The 23,208-nt window shown below is 44.8% G+C and overlaps 2 protein-coding genes across 8 annotated transcripts in view; one reads left to right on the top strand and one right to left on the bottom strand.

Moving 5' to 3' along the window:
* The window catches only part of InR (Insulin-like receptor), a 194,571-nt gene extending 188,349 nt beyond the window's left edge, over window positions 1-6,222 (bottom strand). For all 4 annotated transcript variants that reach the window (XM_089543464.1, XM_089543462.1, XM_089543466.1 and 1 more), the window contains exon 1: window positions 5,663-6,222. The gene's annotated coding sequence lies outside the window, so the exon portion shown is untranslated. The remainder of the gene's footprint in view (window positions 1-5,662) is intronic.
* A 145-nt stretch (window positions 6,223-6,367) lies between these two features.
* LOC149341379 (GIGYF family protein Gyf-like) lies at window positions 6,368-21,257 on the top strand. 4 transcript variants are annotated; one of them, XM_089543470.1, is made up of 5 exons: window positions 6,368-6,421; window positions 9,154-9,215; window positions 10,878-10,977; window positions 15,826-15,978; window positions 16,609-21,257. In XM_089543470.1, the coding sequence occupies exons 1-5, from the start codon at window positions 6,390-6,392 to the stop codon at window positions 16,628-16,630; spliced, it is 369 nt and encodes a 122-aa protein (XP_089399596.1). In that variant the 5' UTR covers window positions 6,368-6,389; the 3' UTR covers window positions 16,631-21,257. The 4 variants fall into 4 exon arrangements, 3 of the variants coding, with proteins under 3 accessions (XP_089399596.1, XP_089399597.1, XP_089399595.1); XM_089543469.1 differs by lacking the exon at window positions 6,368-6,421 and adding an exon at window positions 6,922-7,223; XM_089543471.1 differs by lacking the exons at window positions 15,826-15,978; window positions 16,609-21,257 and adding an exon at window positions 11,332-13,336.
* The last annotated feature ends 1,951 nt before the right edge of the window (window positions 21,258-23,208 follow it).

Raw genomic sequence — 23,208 nt, 5'->3', positions numbered from 1 at the left:
ATAAACATGGACCATTATGCTTTAGATTTAAAGAAATTATTTTTTTTTTTTACGAAGTCGCCTTCCATTCACTTTTGACGGCGAGCGTACTTCTCTGCAAACATAAGTGACACATCGCCGCGGCTGCCAGGTTCTAGAGGCAGCGTTTGCACGAAAACAAGGGCTACAGAGACTAAAAAACCAGGCTGGCACGTTAAGTGAAATCCACCAGCTGCTGTCTAATTTCGCTTTTTCTGGCCTGCTCGAGCGCTCCACATAAGTGCGACGCCGACTGCACAGCCGTCCTCAAAGGCGGCTCTGTCAAAAGACATACGTGTTTTGTTTTGGCATCCAAGGTGTATTACTTGAGAGTTAATGCTGCACCAAGGAAGTATCCAAGACCCCCCCCCTTTTGTATGATATTGCCTTGGGCCTTTCCAGTTAAAAAAATCCTCACTACGTGCCTGTGCTCCGCTGTGTAATTCCCACAACGCGATTTAGGTTGCATGTGCCAAATATATGTGGAGAGCCGGCAATGAAAACAATTTTTTTGTTTATTTCGTCAATGCACTGCATTCCATAAACATCTTACAAAGTGTGTACGCCACTTCACTACAGGTTATCGATAAGCCTGCACACGCATTCAATCGAATATGGTTGACGAAGGTTTCTTCAAAGCCTATAGAATCAGCGCGACCCTTTCTTTATTCACGACGTGAGCGCACCTCCCGCTAGTAGCTAACTCCACATGATAGATCGATGGGACGAAAACGAGGAAATGAGCCCAGCACATTTACTCCACTGATATATCGATTACGCGAACAAATGGGGTTAGCTAATCCAGTCATCTCTGCATGCAAATAGGCCGCCGAGGTGCGCTACAGTAAGCGCAAATAACGCTCACGAAATTGATGGAGAAAGAATCGATGAACAGCGCACTACCCCAAACCGCCGAACGTACGACGCGTTTCCGCAGCTTATCGATTTGTGTAGCGGCAACCGGAGGCGGGCAGAAATGGGAGTTGACTTTTTTTTTTTTTTAATCTTTCCTTCAAGCTTGGTTTCCCGACTGTGTAGGGCAGGGCAATTAGCGCGACTAGTCGAAACCGGCGCCGATGCCTCGTCGCTGCATCGTTCGTTATTTATTCCCGTCTCGCCGTAGGCGCGCGCACGTGTACACCCTGCCTACTGCCAGAGAGAGAGAGAGAGAGAGAGAGAGCGAGGCAAGCGCTACGAGGCAAAACGCAGAAACAGCCCACGTCGCGCTGTCTTCGCGACGCAACCTGCACCGTGCATACAATACGCTCCACCAGTGTAGGGCAGCCACTAGTGTGGGAGCAGGTCTCCTCTCCATAACTAAAACTTAGCCGCTTGTAAACGACCTCTTGGCAGTAAACTATCAATCTGGTTTGATTTTAGCATTCTATCTTAGTGTCCCTTCAATTATAGCGCATGCCTCGATGGCTCGTCACTTGAGCATGTTGGCGTGCTTTCTTTATATTTTATTTTTATTTCCATTCGACCTTGCGGTGGTGGCGATAATGATGATGCACCACGCCGGTGGCCTAGTGGTTTGAGCATCCGCCTCGCATTAGGGAGGTGCGGTGTTCGATCACCAGTGCCGCCGGGTGCCTACCAGTGATACAATGGCTACCAGCTTCTCTTGGCCTGGTGCTCGGCTTATTCAGGATGAAATGCTTGGGAAACGGGTCTCTGACTCCACCTTGAATAGACGAAAACACCTTGCGTCACGGCGCTCTTTGGCCTCAGATGCCCTTGCACCAATTCACAATCACCATAGTAATGATGCGTTTTTTTCTTTTTTTAAGAAGTGCGTTTTGCGAAACAGGTGTCAAGCTCAAAGTGTTTTCTGCTACTCAAGGTGAGATGAAATACCCATTTCCCGAGAATTTCGTCCTAATGAAACCGATCAACAGGCCAGGGAAAAGCCTGCACCCATTGTGTCACAGGTGGGTACCCAGCGGCACTGGGGATCGAGACCGGCACCTCCTGCATGCGAGGCGGATACTCAAACCACCGGGCCACCGCTGCGGTAGTAGGTAAGAAATTACGTCATTCGTGAAGACTACATAGGAAGGGAAGGTGCACGGTCGAGAGTTTTGACATCTTTAGGAGTGTGACAGATCTCGCTGACAGTTGGCACACGGTTTTTTTTCTTTTTTCACACCGGTTCATCCCACGCTAGCAATTCAGTTCCGGCAACGGCAAGTGTTCAAACACGACTTGCAGATTGCGCCACACACCCTCTGAGCAACATTGAAAACGTAATGCACTAGAGTGTATTCCGCGTGAATACATTCCACAGAACTAAAGTCACGCAGACGTTCGGAAGCAGAAACAGGTCCACCAGTTAAACCACGACTGCACTCTGATACTCCGCTATTTCGACTGGCGACACAGGTTATTACCGGTAAACACCTGGGAGACATATCTACAATAAACGTGTTTATTCCTTCTCCTCATCCTCGAATCACCTGATCGAAAACGCTCTGCGCGACACCAATAAAAAAAAAATCACCACCAAAGCGGCCGAAAAATCCCAAACCCAGTCTTCTTCAGCGGCAGCAACAGGCCAGGAAAACGCTCATGCATGAGTAATACGCGGACGCTCGGACACAGTCGAATTCGTGAAGATGAAAAAGCCATCTATGGTGCAACACAGCTAAACGTGCCGGGGGGGGGGGGGGGGGGGGGGGGAAGGGGCGGTAAAGTATCCGATTCGCCGAGCCCGTGTCCACGAGCGCCGAGACGTAAACAACCCGGCGCAGCTTTCTGCACAAACAAGGACCAGCGCCGCCGCATAAGCAACGTCTGCGTCAGCTTCCGTGCCGCCCCGACGGGGCCCAACCAACGCTCGCGAAGCGCGGGGAGAGGAGAAGCAAACAAGCAAACGCAGGGAAGAAGGAAAAAGAAAAAAAGAGCCCAAGAAACCCCTCCAAGCCGGCGGGCGGCGTCGGGGGGACAGGGCAGCGAGCAGGGGCGTCCGAACGAACCCGGGGAACCCTCCCGACAGGACGTCGAACTGGTAGCGAGGGTGTGGGGGGGGGGGGGGGGGGGGGGGGGAGAGAATGCCCCAACAAAGACACGGCGACCGCGTCGCGCACCCCACTGCTGGCGGGCAAAAAAACGCACGGCCTCGCTCGCGCTTTAGGCCTAGCCTCACGCAGGAGGAGGGAGAGCGCGCCGCCGCGGCGGCGGGCACAACAGACGGCCGCCGCTGTGGAGCACACACTACCCAGTGCCGCTGTTGTGCTCGGCGCCGGCGTCACCCGAACGGCGGCGGTGCGTCGCGCGGACAGAGCTCGCACGCACGGCTCCACAGGGACGACGACGAAGGGCTGAAAACAAGCATTAAAAAAAAGAGAGAGAAGGGGAACCGCTCGAGCTGCTTGCTCGGGCTTCCCAACAATGGCAGCACACAAGACACGACCGACGGCACCTCGGCGTCCAATGTTCCGAGGAAAAAAGCGAAAGACGGCGCCCGGTCGGTCTTCTTTATTTCCTCCGTCGCGCGTTGACGCGGCCGGGTAGTCGCCCGCACTCGACCGGCATCTTCTCCCCCCCACTCTCTCTCTCACGCACACACACGTACACATACAACGGCCAGTAGGGGAAAAAATGCAGGCAGACAAAAAGAAAAAAAATCCGCCCGGCTTTCAGCACTGGCGGTGCTTTCGAAGCCGTCCTCGAACGACGAGATACCGACAATGCCGCTCCAATTTCTCCCCTCGTCGACCTGCCGCCGACACCGCCTTCCCTCCGTTCTTTTCGAACGCGACCAAGGTAGATAACAGAAACAAAATGCGGCTCGGCCTCAATAGGGAACGACACCGTGTAGCTCGCCGGGAGCCGTCTTCTGTGGCGCCTACGACGGAGCCAGCTGGGAAAAGGACGTGTAACGTTACACCAACCGAGGAACCGCGTAGCTTTTTGACAGCCATCAGAGTGAACACCGGCCACCGTGGATTTGCGGGGCAACGGGGTTGCAACAATCGCACTAACTACAGACAGAAAGTGACGTTTTCGATTGAGGGGCAATTCTAATACCATGGGGCAGCCTTAGTTGTGTAAGAAACAAGGCTAAGGAAAGTACTCAGTGTTACACATGGTTCCAGACCGCCGTGACAACCAATAAACAGGACTGCATAACTATGTCAGCGGTTATTACAGTCAAACACTGAAATCAAAGGGTAAAACAGCAAACGAGACTGAACACGCTGCAGCCTGTTTTGTTTTTTTTTTTGTTTTTTCCATCATGCGCGCAGAACCTAATCGCTCCTTGACGCTGGATACGACAGGAGAAAACATCAAGTGGTCAGAAGGGAGTCTTGGCAGTTGCCGCGCGACACAACGGTAACTACCTTCTTTTTGCCCCTTACAGTTTGGGGGACAGACCGTCATTAATCCCCTAAGGTATTAATCCCTAAATTTCGATCAGGTTATGACGTTTCAACTGCCGCGATAACACCCTGACAAGGTCAATTAATACTTGCTTCCGATATTTACGCATGCCTACGGGTTTATTCGTTCGACTGGGGAAGATGACATTGTGAGAACTAGAAAGTGTCCAACGAAAAAATGAGAAGTAGAAACGTGCAGGTGGCGTGTTCAATATTACGAGAAATGAAGTCACTAATGTTCGTGCCCGCTGGAGCCGTAGCTCCGCCCACATTACACACACAGCACTGATGTCAAGGCGCATCACACGTAGCAACGCGACTAGCAACGGCGCAATGCCCAAGCCCAAAGAGACCACCGTTCGTGGCAGCATCAACCAGAATCTCACGCGCCCAAACTCGTAAAGGTACAAAAGAAACTGCGTCGTCTTCGTTTTCACACCGAAACGTCAGGAAAAGCCGGCTAAACCCAGCAAACTCTTCCAACAACCACACAACTGCTAGACGTCGCCGGCATTTACAGCATCTGCTCCTAACACGAGCGGTGACCCTGGTCAGCACCAGCAGGTGCTGACCTGTTCTCAAAACATTCTTCCCGGGTGCGACAAGGCCGACTCGCCTCGCAGGGCGCCGCCATGTTTGCTTCCGTGAAGTTAGCATTTTTGCGTTAATATGGCGGCACGGTCATTTGCGATGACGTTGAATTGTGCGTAAATATGGCGGCGCGGCCGAATGTTGTGACGCCACATGACGATTTTTATTCGTGCGACGTCACCTAAAACGTCAGCTGCTTCAGACCCCTCCTCATCGTAGAACTCTCCGTAAGTACAGGAGGCTCTAGATCCTAGGTTCCAGCTACGCCGCGAGACGTTGCACGAGCAGAAGCGTGGCCACGAAAACAATACAAATAAAACAAGTAGTAAAAAGTAGCTCCTCGTGCGCATGGTGAGTTTCTGCGTCGCGTTCGCAAACAACCGAAGCAACGCGAGAGCAGCCGGAATGCAAGCGCGGGTTCTATGCGTCGATTTTACCGCCGACGAAACTCGTCGTTACCAGCAACCAAGTTTATTAAAGGCAGTGAAGGTGGCTGAAACACCCGAATTAAGAAATACGTGGTCTCGAATGTTTCGTTGCTTCTGTTGTTCATGGAAGAGAAACCGACCGAACGAGCCGCTAACCCTCGCGTCGGAAACGGCGATCGGCGCCGAAAGCTGTTTCGCGGGCTGCAAATCCAAATACGCTAAAGTCGTCGTTTCGATTCTCACCTGTTTGCCTCGACGAAACTCAGCAATCCGATCGTGAAGCACGCTGGCACGGACCGGGGCACCCAAACAAGATCGCGGCCCACATGGATGCAAGCGTCGACACCAGAAGAAAACAAGCCGGCCAAAGTGGAAATATCAAAACGCTCTCGGCGTCACCACGATCACGCACAACACAACACAGCGTAGCTCATGACGGGTAGACAATCCGGCTGTGTGGCAGGAAACCAGCAGCGGTTTCAACAACGCGGCTTTGTGGCATATTCCGAGATCCGCGGTATCGGCGACTCTTCCTTGGACCTCTGCTGTGTGTATACACCTTGGTCAAAGCGGGCCGACAGCAGCTCACTACGTCGGTAGCGGCAACCCGGAGTGGGGGAAGGGTGAACAATCTCTTTACCACTTTGGGAAACAAAAACGCACGGCCACATTCATGCCACTTGATCAATCATTTCCGTACATAGCACTTTAGACCAAATAACAGGAGTCGTTGATTGGCCCGAGAGAGAGGTTGAGTCCAAGTATCACGAGTGGGAGGGGGGGAAAGGCGACCGCGGAGGGGAATCGGGAATGGTCTTGCGAAGATGTAAACAACCGCTGCCGTTGCCAGACGAGGCCATCGTCGCTCCGCCGAGCATAGCGAAATCGATAACGAAACTGCTTGGGTCGCGCGCTTTTTTTTTTATTTTTCTGCATCTCACATCGGAATCTTAGTGCCGCATTTTGCGCGATGTTTTGTACTGTTCGCTCTGTGTTCCCGAGGTGAGAATGACTGTACACGCGCTTTATTTCGTGAGTAATGTTGTAGTTACAAATGCGTTTTATCGAACTGTTGGGCTCTGGCCGATAGCTCAGCATAGCTCAGCTGCAATCATTGTAAACAACCAGTGCCTCTAGGCGTGCTTTAGGTACTTTAGGTAAACATATAAATGTGAATTAATTGTTTATGTTCATCATCAATAACTTGTACACTGATCATAAATCTGTTGTTCGACGGGGTAGAAACTCGCATCTCTCTTTCACTTCCGTCTTAGTTTCTTTGTTCTAACCAGCGAGAGGAGGAAGGCGCTTTGTCTAAATGCGCGCGTACTTTGTAGTTTACGACCATTTCATGTACAGATAAACTGAGGGCAAGTTCAAGTGTATTATTTTGCAGATTTGGTTGCGCTAGCGTGACCAACGGACGCGAAAGCTTTTGGCTCTGCGTCGCAGCGTGCACTTTATTTGCTGCTCTCGTTTGACTATCAGAGCAGCGATATCGCTTCATTGTGACGCCGGTGTAATCGCATCAGTGTGAAGAAATTGCTCTTCTCACAGTAAAGCGTTGGATATGCGTTACCTTACGTTATGAGGAAAGGAACATTAACATAATTATAGGGTACTGGGTTGGTAGTGGTACGTACGTATGTCGTGAAGAAAACTAAATGACGTCACTTGGTCACGCGACGACCCTGTATCTTTAACCTACAGACAGCATAAAAATCCAGCCAGTAATTTTATTAGACTTTTGCAAGTTCCGTAAACATGCCTCAACATCTCAACTTGATTTCATTATTGTGCTCTGGTACTCGTTATTCTTACATCTTGAGTGGATAGCAGCCCTTTTGCGAGTATATTGCTATTTATTTCTGTAGATACAACATGTTTTACTTGCTCTGTATGCTTTCTTCCACATGACCGTGCACGTCCACGTTCTTAAATATGGCACTAGACACATATGCGCTTGCAGAAACACTGTATTATGTTGTGTCTGCGAAGAAGTTATCCGGTGACATGTCATTTTATATGCCAAGCAGTGCACAGTTGCTTTTTGCGTTAGTTCTGCCAGTGATTGATGAGGCTGCTTTGTGTGTCAGGCAGACGTTTCATTGTCAGTGAATGCACAGTGTCGACTGTGAACTTCACCATCCGCGCATTACTAATGCATTAGGGCACTCATGCATTGCAAGCAGCTGTGTCTGCTTGTTAGCATTCAGTCCGAAGTACTTCTCTTGTGTGCTTTGTCCTCTTACAGATGACACAGTCTTTTACGATACCTGTTTGGAAAAGTGTCCTAATTCTGAAAATGGAGATGGCTTTTATACCTTTTCGAAATTCATCCTATTCGAACTTCTTGGTGAAAAACAATGTACCACTATTGGTGGTTACTTGGACGTCACTGGAATGTTACCTAGATATCTGTCGTGATCGAATAGACTAAATTACATCACAAAACAGAGCCACATTATTTTCAACGTTTTTTTTATGTTGACTAATTGGTGAACATTTATCTATATATATATATATAGCGAGAGAGCGTTTATTAACAGGAAAGTCAGAGAGAATATGTTTTGCAGGAAAAGTCTCTAAAACTTCAATATGGTTTGTTTTCTTCACTTCGTTAGAGGAGTTCGATGAAGGCATCATCAGTTCAATGTGTGTCACTTGTATTTGTGGAGTGTTTTTGTGTGCATAGCAAAAGAAATTTATTGCATCAAATGAACAAAAAGTGGTTTTTCTTGTTGGAGTTCTTGTTTTTCTGACTGCCTGAATATGTTGTCATTTTATCTTTCTGTTGATATTATGCATGTATTGATTACCACAACCAAGGACATATTGTCACACTGTAACCTTTTGTGTGTTAGGCAACAGATGCATTCAGCTTGGCATATATATGATTATGTGCGCATGGTCTACATTTCTTTAATTTGTATTACTCGGTCAAGAAAACATTTATTGTATTCAAAAATACTTAGTGATTTACATAGCTCATAAAATATATAGTGATACTTCGTCATAGAACATATTCTGACTGTGTCATTAACTTTTGTTAGAAGGAATTGTGCTTTTAAGGAGCAGTGTTTTCTTTTTAGCTTGTGTAAACATACACAGTTATTGGCATTGTTTTAATTAAAGCATGCAAGTTTTATCTGAGTGAACTTAGCACTGAGAGAAAAGCTAGCAGTTAACAGATTCTTCTTTTTTTTTTCTGGAGGCACATTATTTAACAGTGCTCACATGTGTCTGCCTGCACTGAGACTGTCATTGTAACTTCTATTGCTTCCCTAGTGAAAGCCATCGGTGTATGTTTAGGCTACTGTGTTGATTCCTCTTTGAACTTTTAAATCTGCTACTTTGGCTAATTGGGATGGATATAACTGTACCCCTTATAAATAATCCTAGGAGACACATTTGAACATTTTGTTGTGTAATCTAAAGTTAATGGCAAGAATATAACCTGCCATTATAAAAATGTGCAGCCAGACCAATCACAACTTGTACATACCCAGCCATTTTCAGTTTTCTTTGTTCTTGCACCCCTTAACTAAATGCATAAAAACTGATCAAACCTGATTTCTACCAAAAAAGCCACCTCTCTGGAAATATCACTTACCAGTGTGAAAAGCTGCATGTAATGCATGCAGACTGGCTGGTATGTTAGACTGCTTTTAGAGAAATTGCTTCAGTTATTTGTTGTTTCATCGGTGGCCTCTTTGAACTCTTATCATCCACAGTGTGGCTTCACTTCAAGTTGAGTTTGTGCAGTATCTTTTGGCAGCAAGCCCCCAAAACACAGGTACTATTCTGATGTCTCATTTCCGTTGCAGTATCAAATGCCTCCTTACACTAACACCCTTTTGTATTTCAAATGGTAGCTGTGGCTCTGAAAGTCTTGCAGCACATACACCAAGGCAGGAGGGTATAGCATGGGCATGGAAAAGTTATATATACGGTTGGTAATGTATGCAATGAATAGCTGAAATGAACCAACCAAAGGGGCGTCTGATTCGGTAAACACTTCAGTTGTGCAACCACTTTGAAAAAATTGAAAAAATCATTTTTCTGTGTGCATCAAAGCAAGATCCCAGGGCTACTGCTTTGCATTAGTAAAAGTAATGTTAATAATTGAATGGTTTCCAAGAAAAATATATCTTTTCATGGCCTATGATAAAAAAAAAATTTATGAAATATTTATGCATTGCATACTGTATTTACTCTCGTAATGAATGCATTCGCAAAATAAATACACCGCTGTACTTTGAGTGCCAAAAAATACGATTTTCTTCCCTCGTGTTATATACACACCCCATTTTTTGGGGCATGCAGTCTGCTGCTGATGATAGTGAATGCTAGCAGGCACCCATTTATGAATGCTGAAACTACTACACGTTACTATAAAGTGCCTTTTTTGAATACCAAGTCTACCTCGCATATGGGACGAAGAGCCAAAAAAGAATGTTCCACCGGGAATATGAGGACCAGTAGGAACCAATAGAAAGGGTTCCTCCGTTTGATCTGCCATGCTAAGATTTGCAGCAACTTGTGGTTGGACTTCATGCTGAATTCTGTGAGTTCTGGTAGAGTGTAGTCTAGTTGCACTGTTTTTGGATAGCATTATGAGCTGCTCCACAAGTTATGATGCATGCTGGTTTGAGGTAAAAGCTGTGGACTATGTTGTTGAGCATGTAAGCCTTGCTGAAGAGTGCGTTTTGTTTTATGCAGGAAGCAACTCATACAGATGAAGTATTAATTCCACCAGCCTACTTTTTATTCTGTTTCTAACACGTCATATTTTTAAAAATATTTTTCTATACATTATGAATGTGCAACCCCTCCCCAAATATGCAGAGTTTTTGGAAAAAAAAGGGGCCATTATGCGAGTAAATACAGTAATAGAAAGATAATGCCTTAGTCTATTACGTAATAAATTTATTTTGATTTTTTCATTATCCTTTTTTATTTTGTGGGGAGGGGGCATTGGCTTATGCAGTGTCATGTGTCCCATTCAGTCTTTTTCATTGGGTGAAGCCTGGTAGTGGTGGGGCATTACTTTGCTCTAACCAGCCACAAATGACAATATAAAGAAAAATGGCAGCATATTCATTCAGTCACTAAAGTTTATTCATTAATGCTTACATTAATAGTGAGTACTATAGAATTAGTGCAGAAGAAGGTCCTATAATTCATGACTGTCAAGGGGGACCTCCTAGAACAAAGTATATCGGTAAAATCGCAAACAATGGAAAGCAGTCGAGTAATTATTATAAATATACAACCTACAAACAAAAGCAATGGTAACAATGAAATGTGTCAGTGAAGAAGAACAAAAATGTATACAGAGTGTCAATTTAGGTAATCCTTTGTATAGCAAGTGCCATAAACGTGGCAGTAGTGTTTCTTTTTTTTTTTAGTGTAAAAACATGCTGAAGGAACCCCATTCTTCTGCCGCACATCGCAGTTGGTGCTTGTACTCGCAGTCAATGGATGGCGTTACGGGTACCGCAGAGCAGCATTTTCAGCGTTGAAATCATGGACTCAACGGGCAGCCGGCCAAGGCGGTAAGTGGGCATCATTTTTCTGAAATGCTTATCTCAGCACCCATAATATATTGTTGAGAACACTGAGAGCCATTTTCCAGAAGCTTAGCGAATATACTTAAGCAGTTTCATGTTTCTAAGACTGCTCCTTGTCAAGCATTTAATTTGATTCGGCTTACATACACATTTGTGGCACCCAGGAAGCTGACATCCGACCTTCCAGAGAAATGCATAAAAAATTACAATCTCTTGTAGCCCTTATGTCAGAGTAATTGCAGCACCTAATTTTTTTGCACCAAGTGGACCTTCACAGCTGTTGTCCAGATTCAACTTCAGTAGATATATTGATATTAAGAAGTGTTTTCTTGAATGCAGGCATCGGCTGGCTGGCAGGGACATCCACGCAATTCTTTTCGAGTACCCAAGTGGAAGTGATGATGAAAACTTAAGATTGGTGGGGTTGCGACGAGCGCCATATGCTGCCCGAGAGGATAATGCATAGTGAGAACAAAGGATTTACAGACAATGAGCAAGATGCGAAGGTGACATCGACCTAAAAAAAAAAAGGAGCACAAAAAAGTGTCACTTGGTGAAAAAAGGATATCATTATCAATCGAGATGAAGAACAAAGTGCTTAGAAGCCAGCAGACGGTTTAGATAGAGTGAAGACCCCCTTGAACATGTTATTGAAGCTCGTTGACTCCGACTTGAAATAGTTCCTCACTTTTAACACATACAGTTTCAGGATTCAAGAAAAACGCACCTGCATCCTTGCTGTATCAATCCTTGAGATGCACAAGTTTATCGGCATTGTTCTTGACATGACTATCGTCGGTCTACCTTTTAGAAGGATGTATTGGTCAGCTAACACTTTTCAAGCGGGTGTCGCTGACTCCATTACCAGTTACAGGTTCAACAAAATCGTGTCCCTATTTCAAGTAGGCAACAATGAAGAAGCACGGCTAAAAGGAGACAAAGGCTATGACTGCTTTTGTAAGGTGTGGCACATGATTACGAGCCTAAACAACACATTTTCGCTAACTGGCCATCCTGAACCTTGTGTTGCTTTTGATGAAATGATCATCCCTTACAAAAGAAGGCATTTTCTCAATGTCTACTTGAAAAGCAAACCTAAGAAGTGGGGCTACAAAGCTTGGCCCCTGACAGGCCGGTCTGGTTATGTGTATCGCTTTGTTATGCGTGGTGACAACCTAAATGAAGATCCGCCAAACACCCCAGAAGATGCCAGCAGAAGTAAGAAGATTGTTTTGCAACTGACACAAGATTGTAGGTAGGATTGTAGGTAACATTGTCGGTAGTGAGTGCCTTGGCAGTATCTTCTGCCAAGACTGTGAAATTGACTGTTTAGTCCAGCTTTACCTTGTGTCATGGGTACTGTTACAAAGTAAATTTTTTATCTTTCATTTTCTGTTCTTATTCAGGTTAACATACCTGGTCCCAGTCATGCTTCAGAGCAAAAAAAGAAACGATGCCGCATCAGCCTTTGAGCTGCTTCATGTACGCAACGTATGCTGAAGTAGAGAAATATTTCACTATAAGCGGGAAGAACAGGCCCTGTTGATTTCATAATTTAAGCTGCATCGATTGCCAGGAGGTCACAATACTCCCTCAGAAACAGCATCTTAAAAACCTGAGGAGACTGAATGTTCCCTTAATGTCTCTTGCATCGTGTACCCTGAGTGCCCCCGAATTGAGCGGTCACCAGTGTCGCGATCACTCTCGAAGTTGTTAGAGGGCACTGGCCTTATGGAACAGTGGTAGAGATGCAATCAGTTAAATCAGTGGCTCAGGAGGAGCAGTTGTCAACAGGTCACTGTAAGACTAATCCCGCCTGTCCATTTACACTACCACCCCCACCAGCAAAAACATTTTCAATTTGCCTTCATCCGCATAGGCAAATTTTTCTGTTAGATCAGCCTTGGAGAGTACAAGAAAAGTAAGATCTCAGTGTAGTATGAAGAAAATGTCCTGTTTGTTTGTGTACCATGTTTATCAACGTTGCAATGAGTGTCAACCTCACTGTCATTACTTGCATGCCACGTTCATCAGATTGACAAATTCAGCGCTATGTGATGCAAACCCAGCTGTTATGTATAATTTTGTTCAAGAAGCAAAGAGGATCCAAAAGCACTATAACTCAAACAGTGACTTTTTTCATGTTTTGATGTAGCTTGTTTTCTTAATGTGCAATCACAAAGCTTGCCGCCAAGCATACTTGTCTCAAGAGCATCAGTTTGGTGTTGATTGATCTTTTTGGTATCTTTGCGCAGTCTGTACGAACACAAATTGCATAAAAAGCGTACCACTGCTACTGATATATAAATGTTGAGATGATTCTTCATACAGCACAGGGGCAGATTTATATGTGGGAATGGTGGTGAGGGCAGTTGCCCACAGTTTTGCATTGGGAAACATGCCAAACCCCATCTTTCGCCCAACAAAGTCGAAGAAATACATGGCTCAGATGGGACTGCCCCCCCCCCTACCCCCCCCCCCAAGCCGCCCCCTCCAAGAGCGACCGATAAATCCTCCCCTGGTGCAGCATCCAGTATTCATTATTTTACATTACTGAAGGACTAGCAAACTATCAAAAGCAGCATCGAGTCCCACCTTGTACACAGCAGGCGTTACATTATGGAAACATATGTTACCACCTAAATTTCAGCTTATTTTACCGCTTTCTTGCTGCATTTATAACTGTGTTTAACCTCAAATTTACGGACAATGCACATGCCGGCAGTGACGTATAGAAAAACAGATGCAGACACCTTGGAACAAACACGAAAACTGGCTGGTGAATTTAGTTATTGCCACAGCAAAGGTCAGTTCTGTTCAGTTTCAGTGTGTCAAGAATTATGGTGTTATCTGGACATTGGTTTATACTTCCTCTGAAGAGAAGCATCCCAAGTGCACATAGTTTTGTTAGAGAGTCTGATAGGTTGGGTATTGTTTTCATGATGTAATCCTAGAAGCTACATTCTTAGTGTGTGCTATGTACTGTTGGCCAAAAAAGTTAAGAGGATTGTCGGGAAAAAATTATTGTTGCACTGCCTCCGAACCCAGCCACCTTGTAATGTTACCAGCCTGTAGTGTACGCTCGTTACCACACATCTTCAGGCATTTCAGGCAATTGGCCTATGTGACTACTTCGAAATAAATTTTTTCCTGTAGAGCCGCATCCTGTAAAGTTTTGTGGCTGGCAGTACAAGACCTCTTTATCATTTTTGCTTTTCACATAGGAGCATGATTCTTGAAAATAGAACTGAAGTGTGGAAATGAAGTTTCAAGCCATAAATCAAGAAAGGTATAAGAAGAGGAGGAAGGTACCTTGTTTAACCCTTTGCAGTACCAAGTCTGGCTCCTCCCAACAACACAACACAGCTGTGCTAGTCTGCTGTCAGGCACTACCTGACAAGCTTTTCCATGGTTGAAGTTGCATTAAAGAGGAATCTGAACTCGTCTTTTTACCGTGGGAATTTGATCTATACGTTCCGAGCATTCTTAGAAACTTCAAATTATTGTCCTGGGCAGCCGATTTCCCTAAAATTCACCGCTGACGGTAGGAGGAGTCAACCAACCTTTCAGCCAGTCCCGTGGTGGTTTGTCACTCTGCCATCGGTGGAATGATACGTCGCAATCGGCAAAAGCAAAGAGTCCACACATATCTTTATTTCTGTGGGCCTAATTTGCAGCTGTGTAGTCTCTTACTGGATCTATTTATTCAAGGAAACCTAAAAGACAAAATAAAAGCGAAAGCGAAGCCGTCAGGCGACTACCTGAAAGGCACTTCACGTGCTAGTTGACTTCTCCTACCTTAATCGGTGAGTTCAAAAAAAGGCGGCAGCCGGGACGTTTAATCCAATTTGAATTAGAGAAATCGGCCATACAGGACAATAATTTAAAGTGTCTAAGAATGCTCGGAACGTGTAGATCGAGTTCCCGCTGTAAAAAGATGAATTCAGATTCCTCTTTAGTGCACCTTTAAATTGCGCACGTTTTTCTCATTATGCATGATGTGCCATCTCTGCACTGAGAGCAAGGAAACTGCTGGTATAGTGTTCTTTTAGTGGAATACAGGCAGGGATCTCGAAGCCAGCCCATGTCAGTGGGAATTTGCATTTTGAAAATGTAAATGAGACAGGGAGTGCAGTTGCCCTTCTTTACACTGCAGTGCTCTGTGTTCCCTTCTGATCCAGCTGATCAAGTACATGCTAGGCCAAGAGGGCCTGTTACTCAAACTCTTTTAACAATAGGCAAAATACCGCTCTGTCTCACAGCAAAAAAATGCTAAGTTGTCAAAGTGCAGAGAGCTACCTCATCTTGCCTTTGTGAACGCACCATACTTATTGAGAACTTACTGAATCTTCATTGATTAAACAGCACTACCAGGGCCACAAGGTATTTTTGCTGGATGTCTGTTTAGCAGCTGCGTCATTCTTCCACTTTGATTCAATCCCAGCTGTGTAGGCTACATTTCAATAGTCATGAAATGCAGAAATGTGTATTGCGTTCTCAGCGCATGTTAAAGCATGATGGCAGAATTAATCTGCGATTCTCCGCTGTGCCATGATTCATAGCCAGGCTGTACTTCTTGGTATATGCAAATGTATTTATTTTTATTCTAGGGCAGAGAAATGTGGTGATTTATGGTAAGGTCTTCTTGAGGAACCTTGATTGAATTACTAGAACTGCTTTTCCAACAGGCACCTAGCAGTGCTATGTGAGCTGGAGTGCATTTTTAGATAGAATTTGCTCTGTCTTTGTAGGGTGTTTGTGCATTGCTTTTGTGGAGTGCCAAGCTTCAGAGATGCAATGGCATTTGCATACAATTGCTTGCCCTTGCGTCAGCTTCTCTTGCAGTACCTCTGCAGGAGCCTGTTACGGCGCAGTGGAAGATACGTCGTCACAGCGCAGACCTGTTGCCCCTGTTGTCGCTCCAGCTGAGCTCAAGGTGCAAATTTTCCACACCACTGTTGTTGCCGACGGACAGGAGAGGCTATCGTAAGCCTGCGAGATCTCTTATCTTTGCACGAGCATCAGGGCTTTGTGATGAGCCACAGAGATTTTCTGGAACCACTGCTTGGAGTTGTTCGTTTTTCCCGCTCGGCCTCCAGAGATAAGATTTGTGTGACACTAGAGAAAGTGCTTCCTGGTGGGGAGGGCAAGACCACTTTGAAAACACGGACTTTGTTCAAGGCAGTGATCTGCCATTTGTCCTGTCATGGTGTTGTTTTGCCCTCTGTCACCCAAGTCTATTTATGATGGTCTTTACGTCTACAAAATTTCATCTTGTGGCATGCACTGTCTGCATGATGCATGAAGTTCCAAAGCTAAAAAAAAGCAATGTGATATACTTGTGGTGATGCGAAATTATCATGTTATATCATGTTAAGCAAGAAGTGCAGATGTGGTGAAGTATTACTCTTTGACTAGCCGGCATATTTGTCCTTGATTTTGTGATAGGCCACCCTAGTTGAATTTCCTTCTTTTTTATGTTAGCTTTGACCACTGTGATTTTCATTGCAACATAGCAAACAATGTGCATGTGATTCCATTGATGGCATTTTGCATGAAACATGCAGTGAGTAGAGTTAAATAGTGTGAATGTTCAAGTGGTGCTTTTGAATGCAGGTGCCTTTTCGCTGGAGAATAGAATCAAGTGGAGTGCATTTGGCAGGTGCTCGTACGAGGGTTGACTGAAAAGCCCAACCAAGGAAAAAAAAGATGCAGAAATAATATTTATTGCCTATTTTCCTACACAGTCCTTCCTGGTATCCAGGCAATTGTTCTATCTTGGCTGTAACCTTTTTAATGCCCTCCAAACAGAAAGTTTCTTCCCGCGTGTCCGAATAGTCCTCCAATAATGATGTCATCATATGAGACAAATCTGCTTCCTGCAAGGGTTTTTTTTTTTTGGCTAGGAGAAAAGATACTAACCTGAAGCAGTCAGGTCAGGTGAGTATGGAGGATGCTGAACAAGTTGAAACTCATAATCATGCATTTTTGATATGGCGACAGCTGATGAATGAGGTGGTGCACTATCTTCATGCAACAACACACGTTTTCTCAGCATTCTTTTCATTTTTTGCTCCATTGCAGACTTCAGTTTGTCCAAAAGGGTTGCATGGTGTTGTTCAGTAACTGTTTGACTCTTTTTAAGACATTATATCAATGAAACAGCTATAGAATCCCAGAATATTGAGCCCGTCACCTTGCCAGCAGGTTGGATGACATTTGCCTCCTTGGGTTTCGGAGGTGAGAGATATTTCCACTGCAATGTGCTGTTTATATTCTGGTAGGAAGGGGTGAACCCATGTTTCATCCATAGTTATGTATCTTGCAATAAAAGATTCAGGATCCGCTTCAAACATGTACAAGTTTCGTTTTGACATTGTCTCTCATTAATGTTTGTGAACAGAGCTCAACAACCTTGGCATCCAGCATGATGTTTGTTAAAGCGTAGAATATTATGAATAACATGGTGTGTTCTTTCCTGGGATGTCATTAATGCCTCTGCTGCTTTCCACTTGTGGTACTCAGATCATTCATAACCATACTGAGAATTGTAAAGTTTCCTGGGAGGTTGTTGTGGATGGTCAACCAGCATAGAATTCATCTTCAGGCTCCTAAAACCACATTTTGAAATTGGAAGCCCATTTTTTTAACTATCATATATCATCATCACCATCATCAGCCTGACTACACCCACTGCAGGGCAAAGGCCTCTCCCATGTCTCTCCAATTAACCCTGTCCTTTGTCAGTTGCCGCCACTGTATCCCCGCAAACTTCTTAATCTCATCCGCCCACCTAACTTTCTGCCGTCCCCTGCTACGTTTGCTTTCTCTTGGAATCCACTCCGTTACCCTTAACTATCATATATGAAGGAGTCTATCTCCAACATTCCCACTATTTCCTCATAGATCTAGTAGTAATATTGCTATTGTTGTTGTTGTTAGTATTAATAATATTAGTAGTAGCAGTGGTAGTAGTAGTAATAGTAGTAGTAGTGGTAGTGGTAGTGGTAGTAGTGGTAGTAGTAGTAGTAGTAGTAGTAGTAGTAGTAGTAGTACTAGTAGTATTTGGCATAACTGGTTGGCAGTCACCATGGAAGGCGAAGGACATGACAAAAGCCAACCCTATTAGGTCGTGAATAGCAGCTTACTAGTAGCCCTGAAGAAGAAATTATGCAACAGTTGTACCTTGCCAGTACTCGTCTATGGGTTAGAAAATTGGGGGCTAATGAGGTTTGGAATTAAGTTGAGGATAGCGCAGCAAGCTATACAAAGAAAATAATTTAAGAGCGATCAATTGGATTGATGCAGAGGATATGCAGTAGCATTCTTCTTTCACCTGCCAGTCTATTCTAGTTCTAATTCTATTCTATTTTTTGATTCCATTCCAATTCAGACTATGCAACTATGCAAAATGTGCCACACTGACAGATCACAGTGAGTCCTCATACCACTACCGGCAGACTGGCACAGCACTTGAATGATGTGCCACTGCACCAGCAGTTTCAAACACAGTCATTGATGGGGCTTGTGAGAGCCATGTGAGAGCTTGTGAGGGGCTTGTGAGAGCATTGTGAGAAGGAATAACTCCCACAAGCCTCATTTTTGCGCAGATAGTTCTTCGGAAGGCTGTCCAATTAGCACGTTGGCCTGCTGTTGTCCAAGGCATTTCTCCTTAGAGTCATGTTCATTTTTGCTCAGTCATTCTTCATTGTACAGCGTCTTCCCCCTCTCCCATAAAAGTGGAGAGAGAGAGAGAGGAATGGCAAGTGGGGAGAGGGAAATCCCCCTATACACCACCTGCCACAGGCTTCATGCTGAGTCTGATGCCGCCAGACAGTTTTACCGCGACAGCGTTGAGAGGCCCGTGCCGCAGAAAAGCTGACATCGGTTTCGTTGGCTGTGAGCGAAAAATCCACTAAAAATTCCCAGAGAAGCAACCTAGGGGGCAGGTAGGCCACCCAGGCCATGTAACCTTGTGATGTCATCACAACATGCCAATCGGATGGTGAGCAAATTGCCCATTGTGGCAGGTGGTAGTTAAATTAATGACTGGTTGCGAGAGGTTGCTCTGGAAGAGCAACCTGGCTCTCCACAAGCCCCACCAGTGGCAGCACCTGCCATCACACAGCAGTGGCGCATCACTTAACTGTTGCACCACTGGGCTAGGAGTGGTATGAGGACTCCCAGTGATCTATGAATATAAAGAAGAATGACCGCTTCTGCGTACATGGGTATTAATCCACTAATGCTGTCGCTTCATACCCTTGAGGCAGAGTTTAAGTGTCCCCTCTAGTTTCTCGCCTTCTTGGAACTTCTAATGCTATCACATTAAAATGATAGGTGTAACGTTAAGAGACGAAGAGAGCGTAATGGTTCAGGAAATAATGCAAGTTAATGACGTCGATGTTGAAATGAAGAACAGATGGGCATTGGCAGGGCATGTTACACAAAGGCAAGACAACCAATGGTCTGACAGAATGGATTCCAAGAGAAGGCAAGCGTTACAGGGGGCGAGAGAGTCAGGTTGGCGGATGAGATTAGGAATCTGAGGTTTGTGGCAATAAGGTGGCTGCAGTTGGCGCAGATTAGGGTTAATTGGAGGAATATGGGAGGCGCTTTTGTCCTGAGGTGGACACAGCTTGGTTGATGATGATGACCTTTTTATTTAAAAAATTTCAATTGCTTGGTTCCTGTGTGGAGGTGGAATTCTAGGTGGCATTGTTCTAACCTGCTTGCGCTTCACAAATTCAGTAATGCCACCTGAAGCAGGATGCGTCTACACCTAGCGCATTGAATGACAGTGTGCTACAGTCGGATACAAGTCAACAACGAAGTGGCAGATGCCCCTCATAGGAGGCTCTGCAGCAATGTTATCAACCGATTTTCATGACACCATGCTTATTCTGATTAAGCCAAGGTGAATCCCCTTTCATGTGCCACCCCAGCGATGTCATGCTAATAGCCCCAAGGGGGTTACCCGCGATTTCTTGAGAATTGATCAGTGCCATTGGCTGGCGGGCCTGCTCGCACCTGCTGCTTCGTCCTTGAGTTGTATCCAACTGTATAGTATGCAGATGCGAAGTTGGTTTCCACCACTGCTATATTAAATAAGTCGGTCTTGGGACAGCTTGAAAGAGAATTAGGCTCTTCTGAGGTGTAATGCAGTTTTCGAGGCTCTCTTATCAGCACATTGCATGTGGGAAGTGCATGCGGATTTGAGACATCACCATGGATTTCACTGGAAAGTACAGAAAATGTTCATTGGAAGACGTGCAAGGCACAAAGTGCTGTTCCATATGTAAAGACATTGAAAACATTTTGCTTGTGGGACCAACTAGGTTGAGTATAGCATACTCGTACTGATTCCACACCAACATTTTAACTGTTAACCCTCTGAAACGTTCATCACATTTGTCATTTGCACTGTCACATATAATTTGTGATGGTATTAATGGTTGAAGCATAGAGATAGAGAGCACAATCAATTTTGGTGCTTCTTGTTATTGTTATAAGATAGAAAGTATATTTATATAGAGGTACTCCGAACGGAAGGAGATAGATGAAGTAAACCACTATTGACGTTTCTCTTCTTAAACCTTTTTCCATTCGTTGCTAGTAATTGGTGGTCACTATGCATGATTGCAAAGCTTAGAACATGGGTTATCCCATGTTGCATCAACTAGTGGAACTGCATCAACTGCAGGTCTGTTCCAAATAAAGTGTTCAAGGTGAGGTTGGCACAAGAGCTGCTCTGCACTTTCGTCTTTGCACTTTCCTTTGTACTTTCCTTTGCCTCTTTTTTCTGTACTGTCATTCTTGTTTATTTTGCAGTGAGGATATCACAGCATATTTGGCAACTACTTATATAGCGCTAACCGTTGTCTTACATGGTCAGTGGGCATCGAAGCTTTGTGGTAGAGCATCCCCCTCGCATTCAGGAGGTTCCGGGTTTGCTACCCAGTGCCACCGGGTACCCACCCGTTTTCTAATGCATACAAGATTTCCCCGGCCTGGTGCTTGGCTCTTCTGGGGTGAAATGCTTGGAAAAGGACCTTTGGTCATCTCACCCTCCCTCGGTGGAAAATCTATCTGCGAGGGACTGAAATTCGCCTTGTGCGGTAAATCCCACTGTGGCCCATCTTTTTACTCAAGGTGGGATCTGAGACCCATTTCCCAAGCATTTCACCCCAAAGAAGCCAAGCACCAGACCAGGGGAAAGCTTGTACCCATTGTTTCACCGTTGGTACCCGGCGGCACTGGGGATCGAACCCTGCACTTCCTGCATACGAGGCGGATTGCTCAAACAACTAGGCCACCCATGTAGCTGTAACCATTTTCTTACATGGTTAGTGAAAGTTTTCCATTGAACGGCAGATTTAAAAAAAAATGAAATGACATAGTTATATCAGTTATAGCCAGGTCTTGGCCTTTACATGAACAGCCACTGCAGTGGCTTAGTGTTTATAGTGGTTATATTATGGTTATAGGAGTGGTTATGGTGAATTTAGTGATTGACTCTTCAGCTGGATAACTGAGCGTCATGCTCCGCACCGTTTGTAAAGTTACTGACTAAAGTGCCTTGTTGCAATTTACTGCTTGAAGCAGTTACTTCATAAGTTGCATAATATATGTAGTATCCGTTCATTTACTTGCAAATTTGGCCTCTCAAATGAGGTTATTGATACAAATGTTTGATATATTGCAGGCAGACATGGCTCTGCAAGTAGGTTAAAGCAGTGAGTTGCTGGTACATAGTCCTTCAGTGACATCAGTACAGTATATTTCTGTCTCATATTGCTCACAGTCATACTGTGCACTTGGTATGTCTGGTACTCACATAAATGATTTACTTTCAAATCACTGCTTTCTGAGTTGATGTACACCTTATCTTCTAACTATTTTTAAATAGTTTGGGTTGTTCTCTTACTGTTTCAGGTTAGCTTCAGATTTGTCTTTGTGGTTCCCTTGCTGTTGTAATCCTTTGATTTTTTTCAAACCTCCGTTGAAACCTCAGCAGTCAGTCAGGCATTGAGTAACCATGGGGGGTAGAAGAGGCATAATGTAAAGGTGCTAGAAAATGTGTTTAGGGAGTGCACAGTGGCCATAGTTTTCCACAGGGGAAGTGATGAAATCCAAATCAGGAAGGGTTTCAAGCAAGGAGACATGATCTCTCCACTGCAGTCGCAGTGTATTTACTGGAGGCATATTCAGAGAACTGGATTGAGAAGAGTTGGGGTAAAAGTTCACTGCGGATACCTTAGAAATTTCTGATTTGTAAAAGCTAAAGTAATGTTTAATAGTCTGAGAAGGGAGCAACAGTTGACAGTAGACAGAATAGCATTGAAAGTCGTAAGAGAATACATCTACTTAAGGCGAGTAGTGACTGAAAATCCATGCCACGAGAGTGAAATTGCTAGGAGAATAACAATGGAGTGGAGTGCATTTGGCAGATATTTTTAGGCCATGAATTGCTTACCAGTATCCCTCAAGAGGAAAGTGTACATACAGCCGAACCTCATTATAACGAAGCTGAAGAAGCCTGGTGGTTACTTCGTTACCACCCGTGTTGACCGTTCTTTCAAGGGGAATCATCACTCCTTTGTTATATTCGTTATGAATTGTTTCGTTAAACCAGGCTCGACTGTACTTTTTTACTTTGCTAGCACTCGCCTACGAATCACACAACTTTGAAGCTAACAAAGAAAAAGGGATGAAATTAAATTTAGGGCAGTGCAGCAAGATATGGAGAGCAAAATGGTAGGTGTAATGTTAGGAGAGAAAAAGGGAGCGGAGATGGTCAGGGAACTAATGCGAGTTAACGATACTCTAGCTGAAAAAAAGGGAAATGAGTGTGAACAGGGCATATAATTTGAAGGGAAGATAACTGGTGGTGCATTTGAGTAACAGATTTCAAGAGAAGGAAAATGTAGTTGGTGCAGGCTGTGGGTCAGGTGGACGGATGAGGTGAAAAAGTTGGCTAAATTAAGGTGGCTGAGTCTGGTGCAGCACGGGGTTAATTGGAGGTTAGTGTTCAGTTCAGTTCAGTTTTATTCCTTACAGGCCCCTTTTTCAGGGGGTGTTACATAAGGGCTGGGAATACACTTGAAAATGTGAAAAAACAGCAATGATTAATTAACATCGAAGATGATTTGTTACACGCGCTTGAAAAACAGATGGCGAACTGATGACGACGATGTCATAGGGAAGGCCGTTACT

The sequence above is a fragment of the Amblyomma mixtum genome, chromosome 5 (assembly GCF_055824585.1).
Source record: "Amblyomma mixtum isolate Tamu chromosome 5, ASM5582458v1, whole genome shotgun sequence".
Lineage (NCBI taxonomy): Eukaryota > Metazoa > Arthropoda > Arachnida > Ixodida > Ixodidae > Amblyomma > Amblyomma mixtum.
This window is presented reverse-complemented; position numbering and strand designations above follow the sequence as displayed.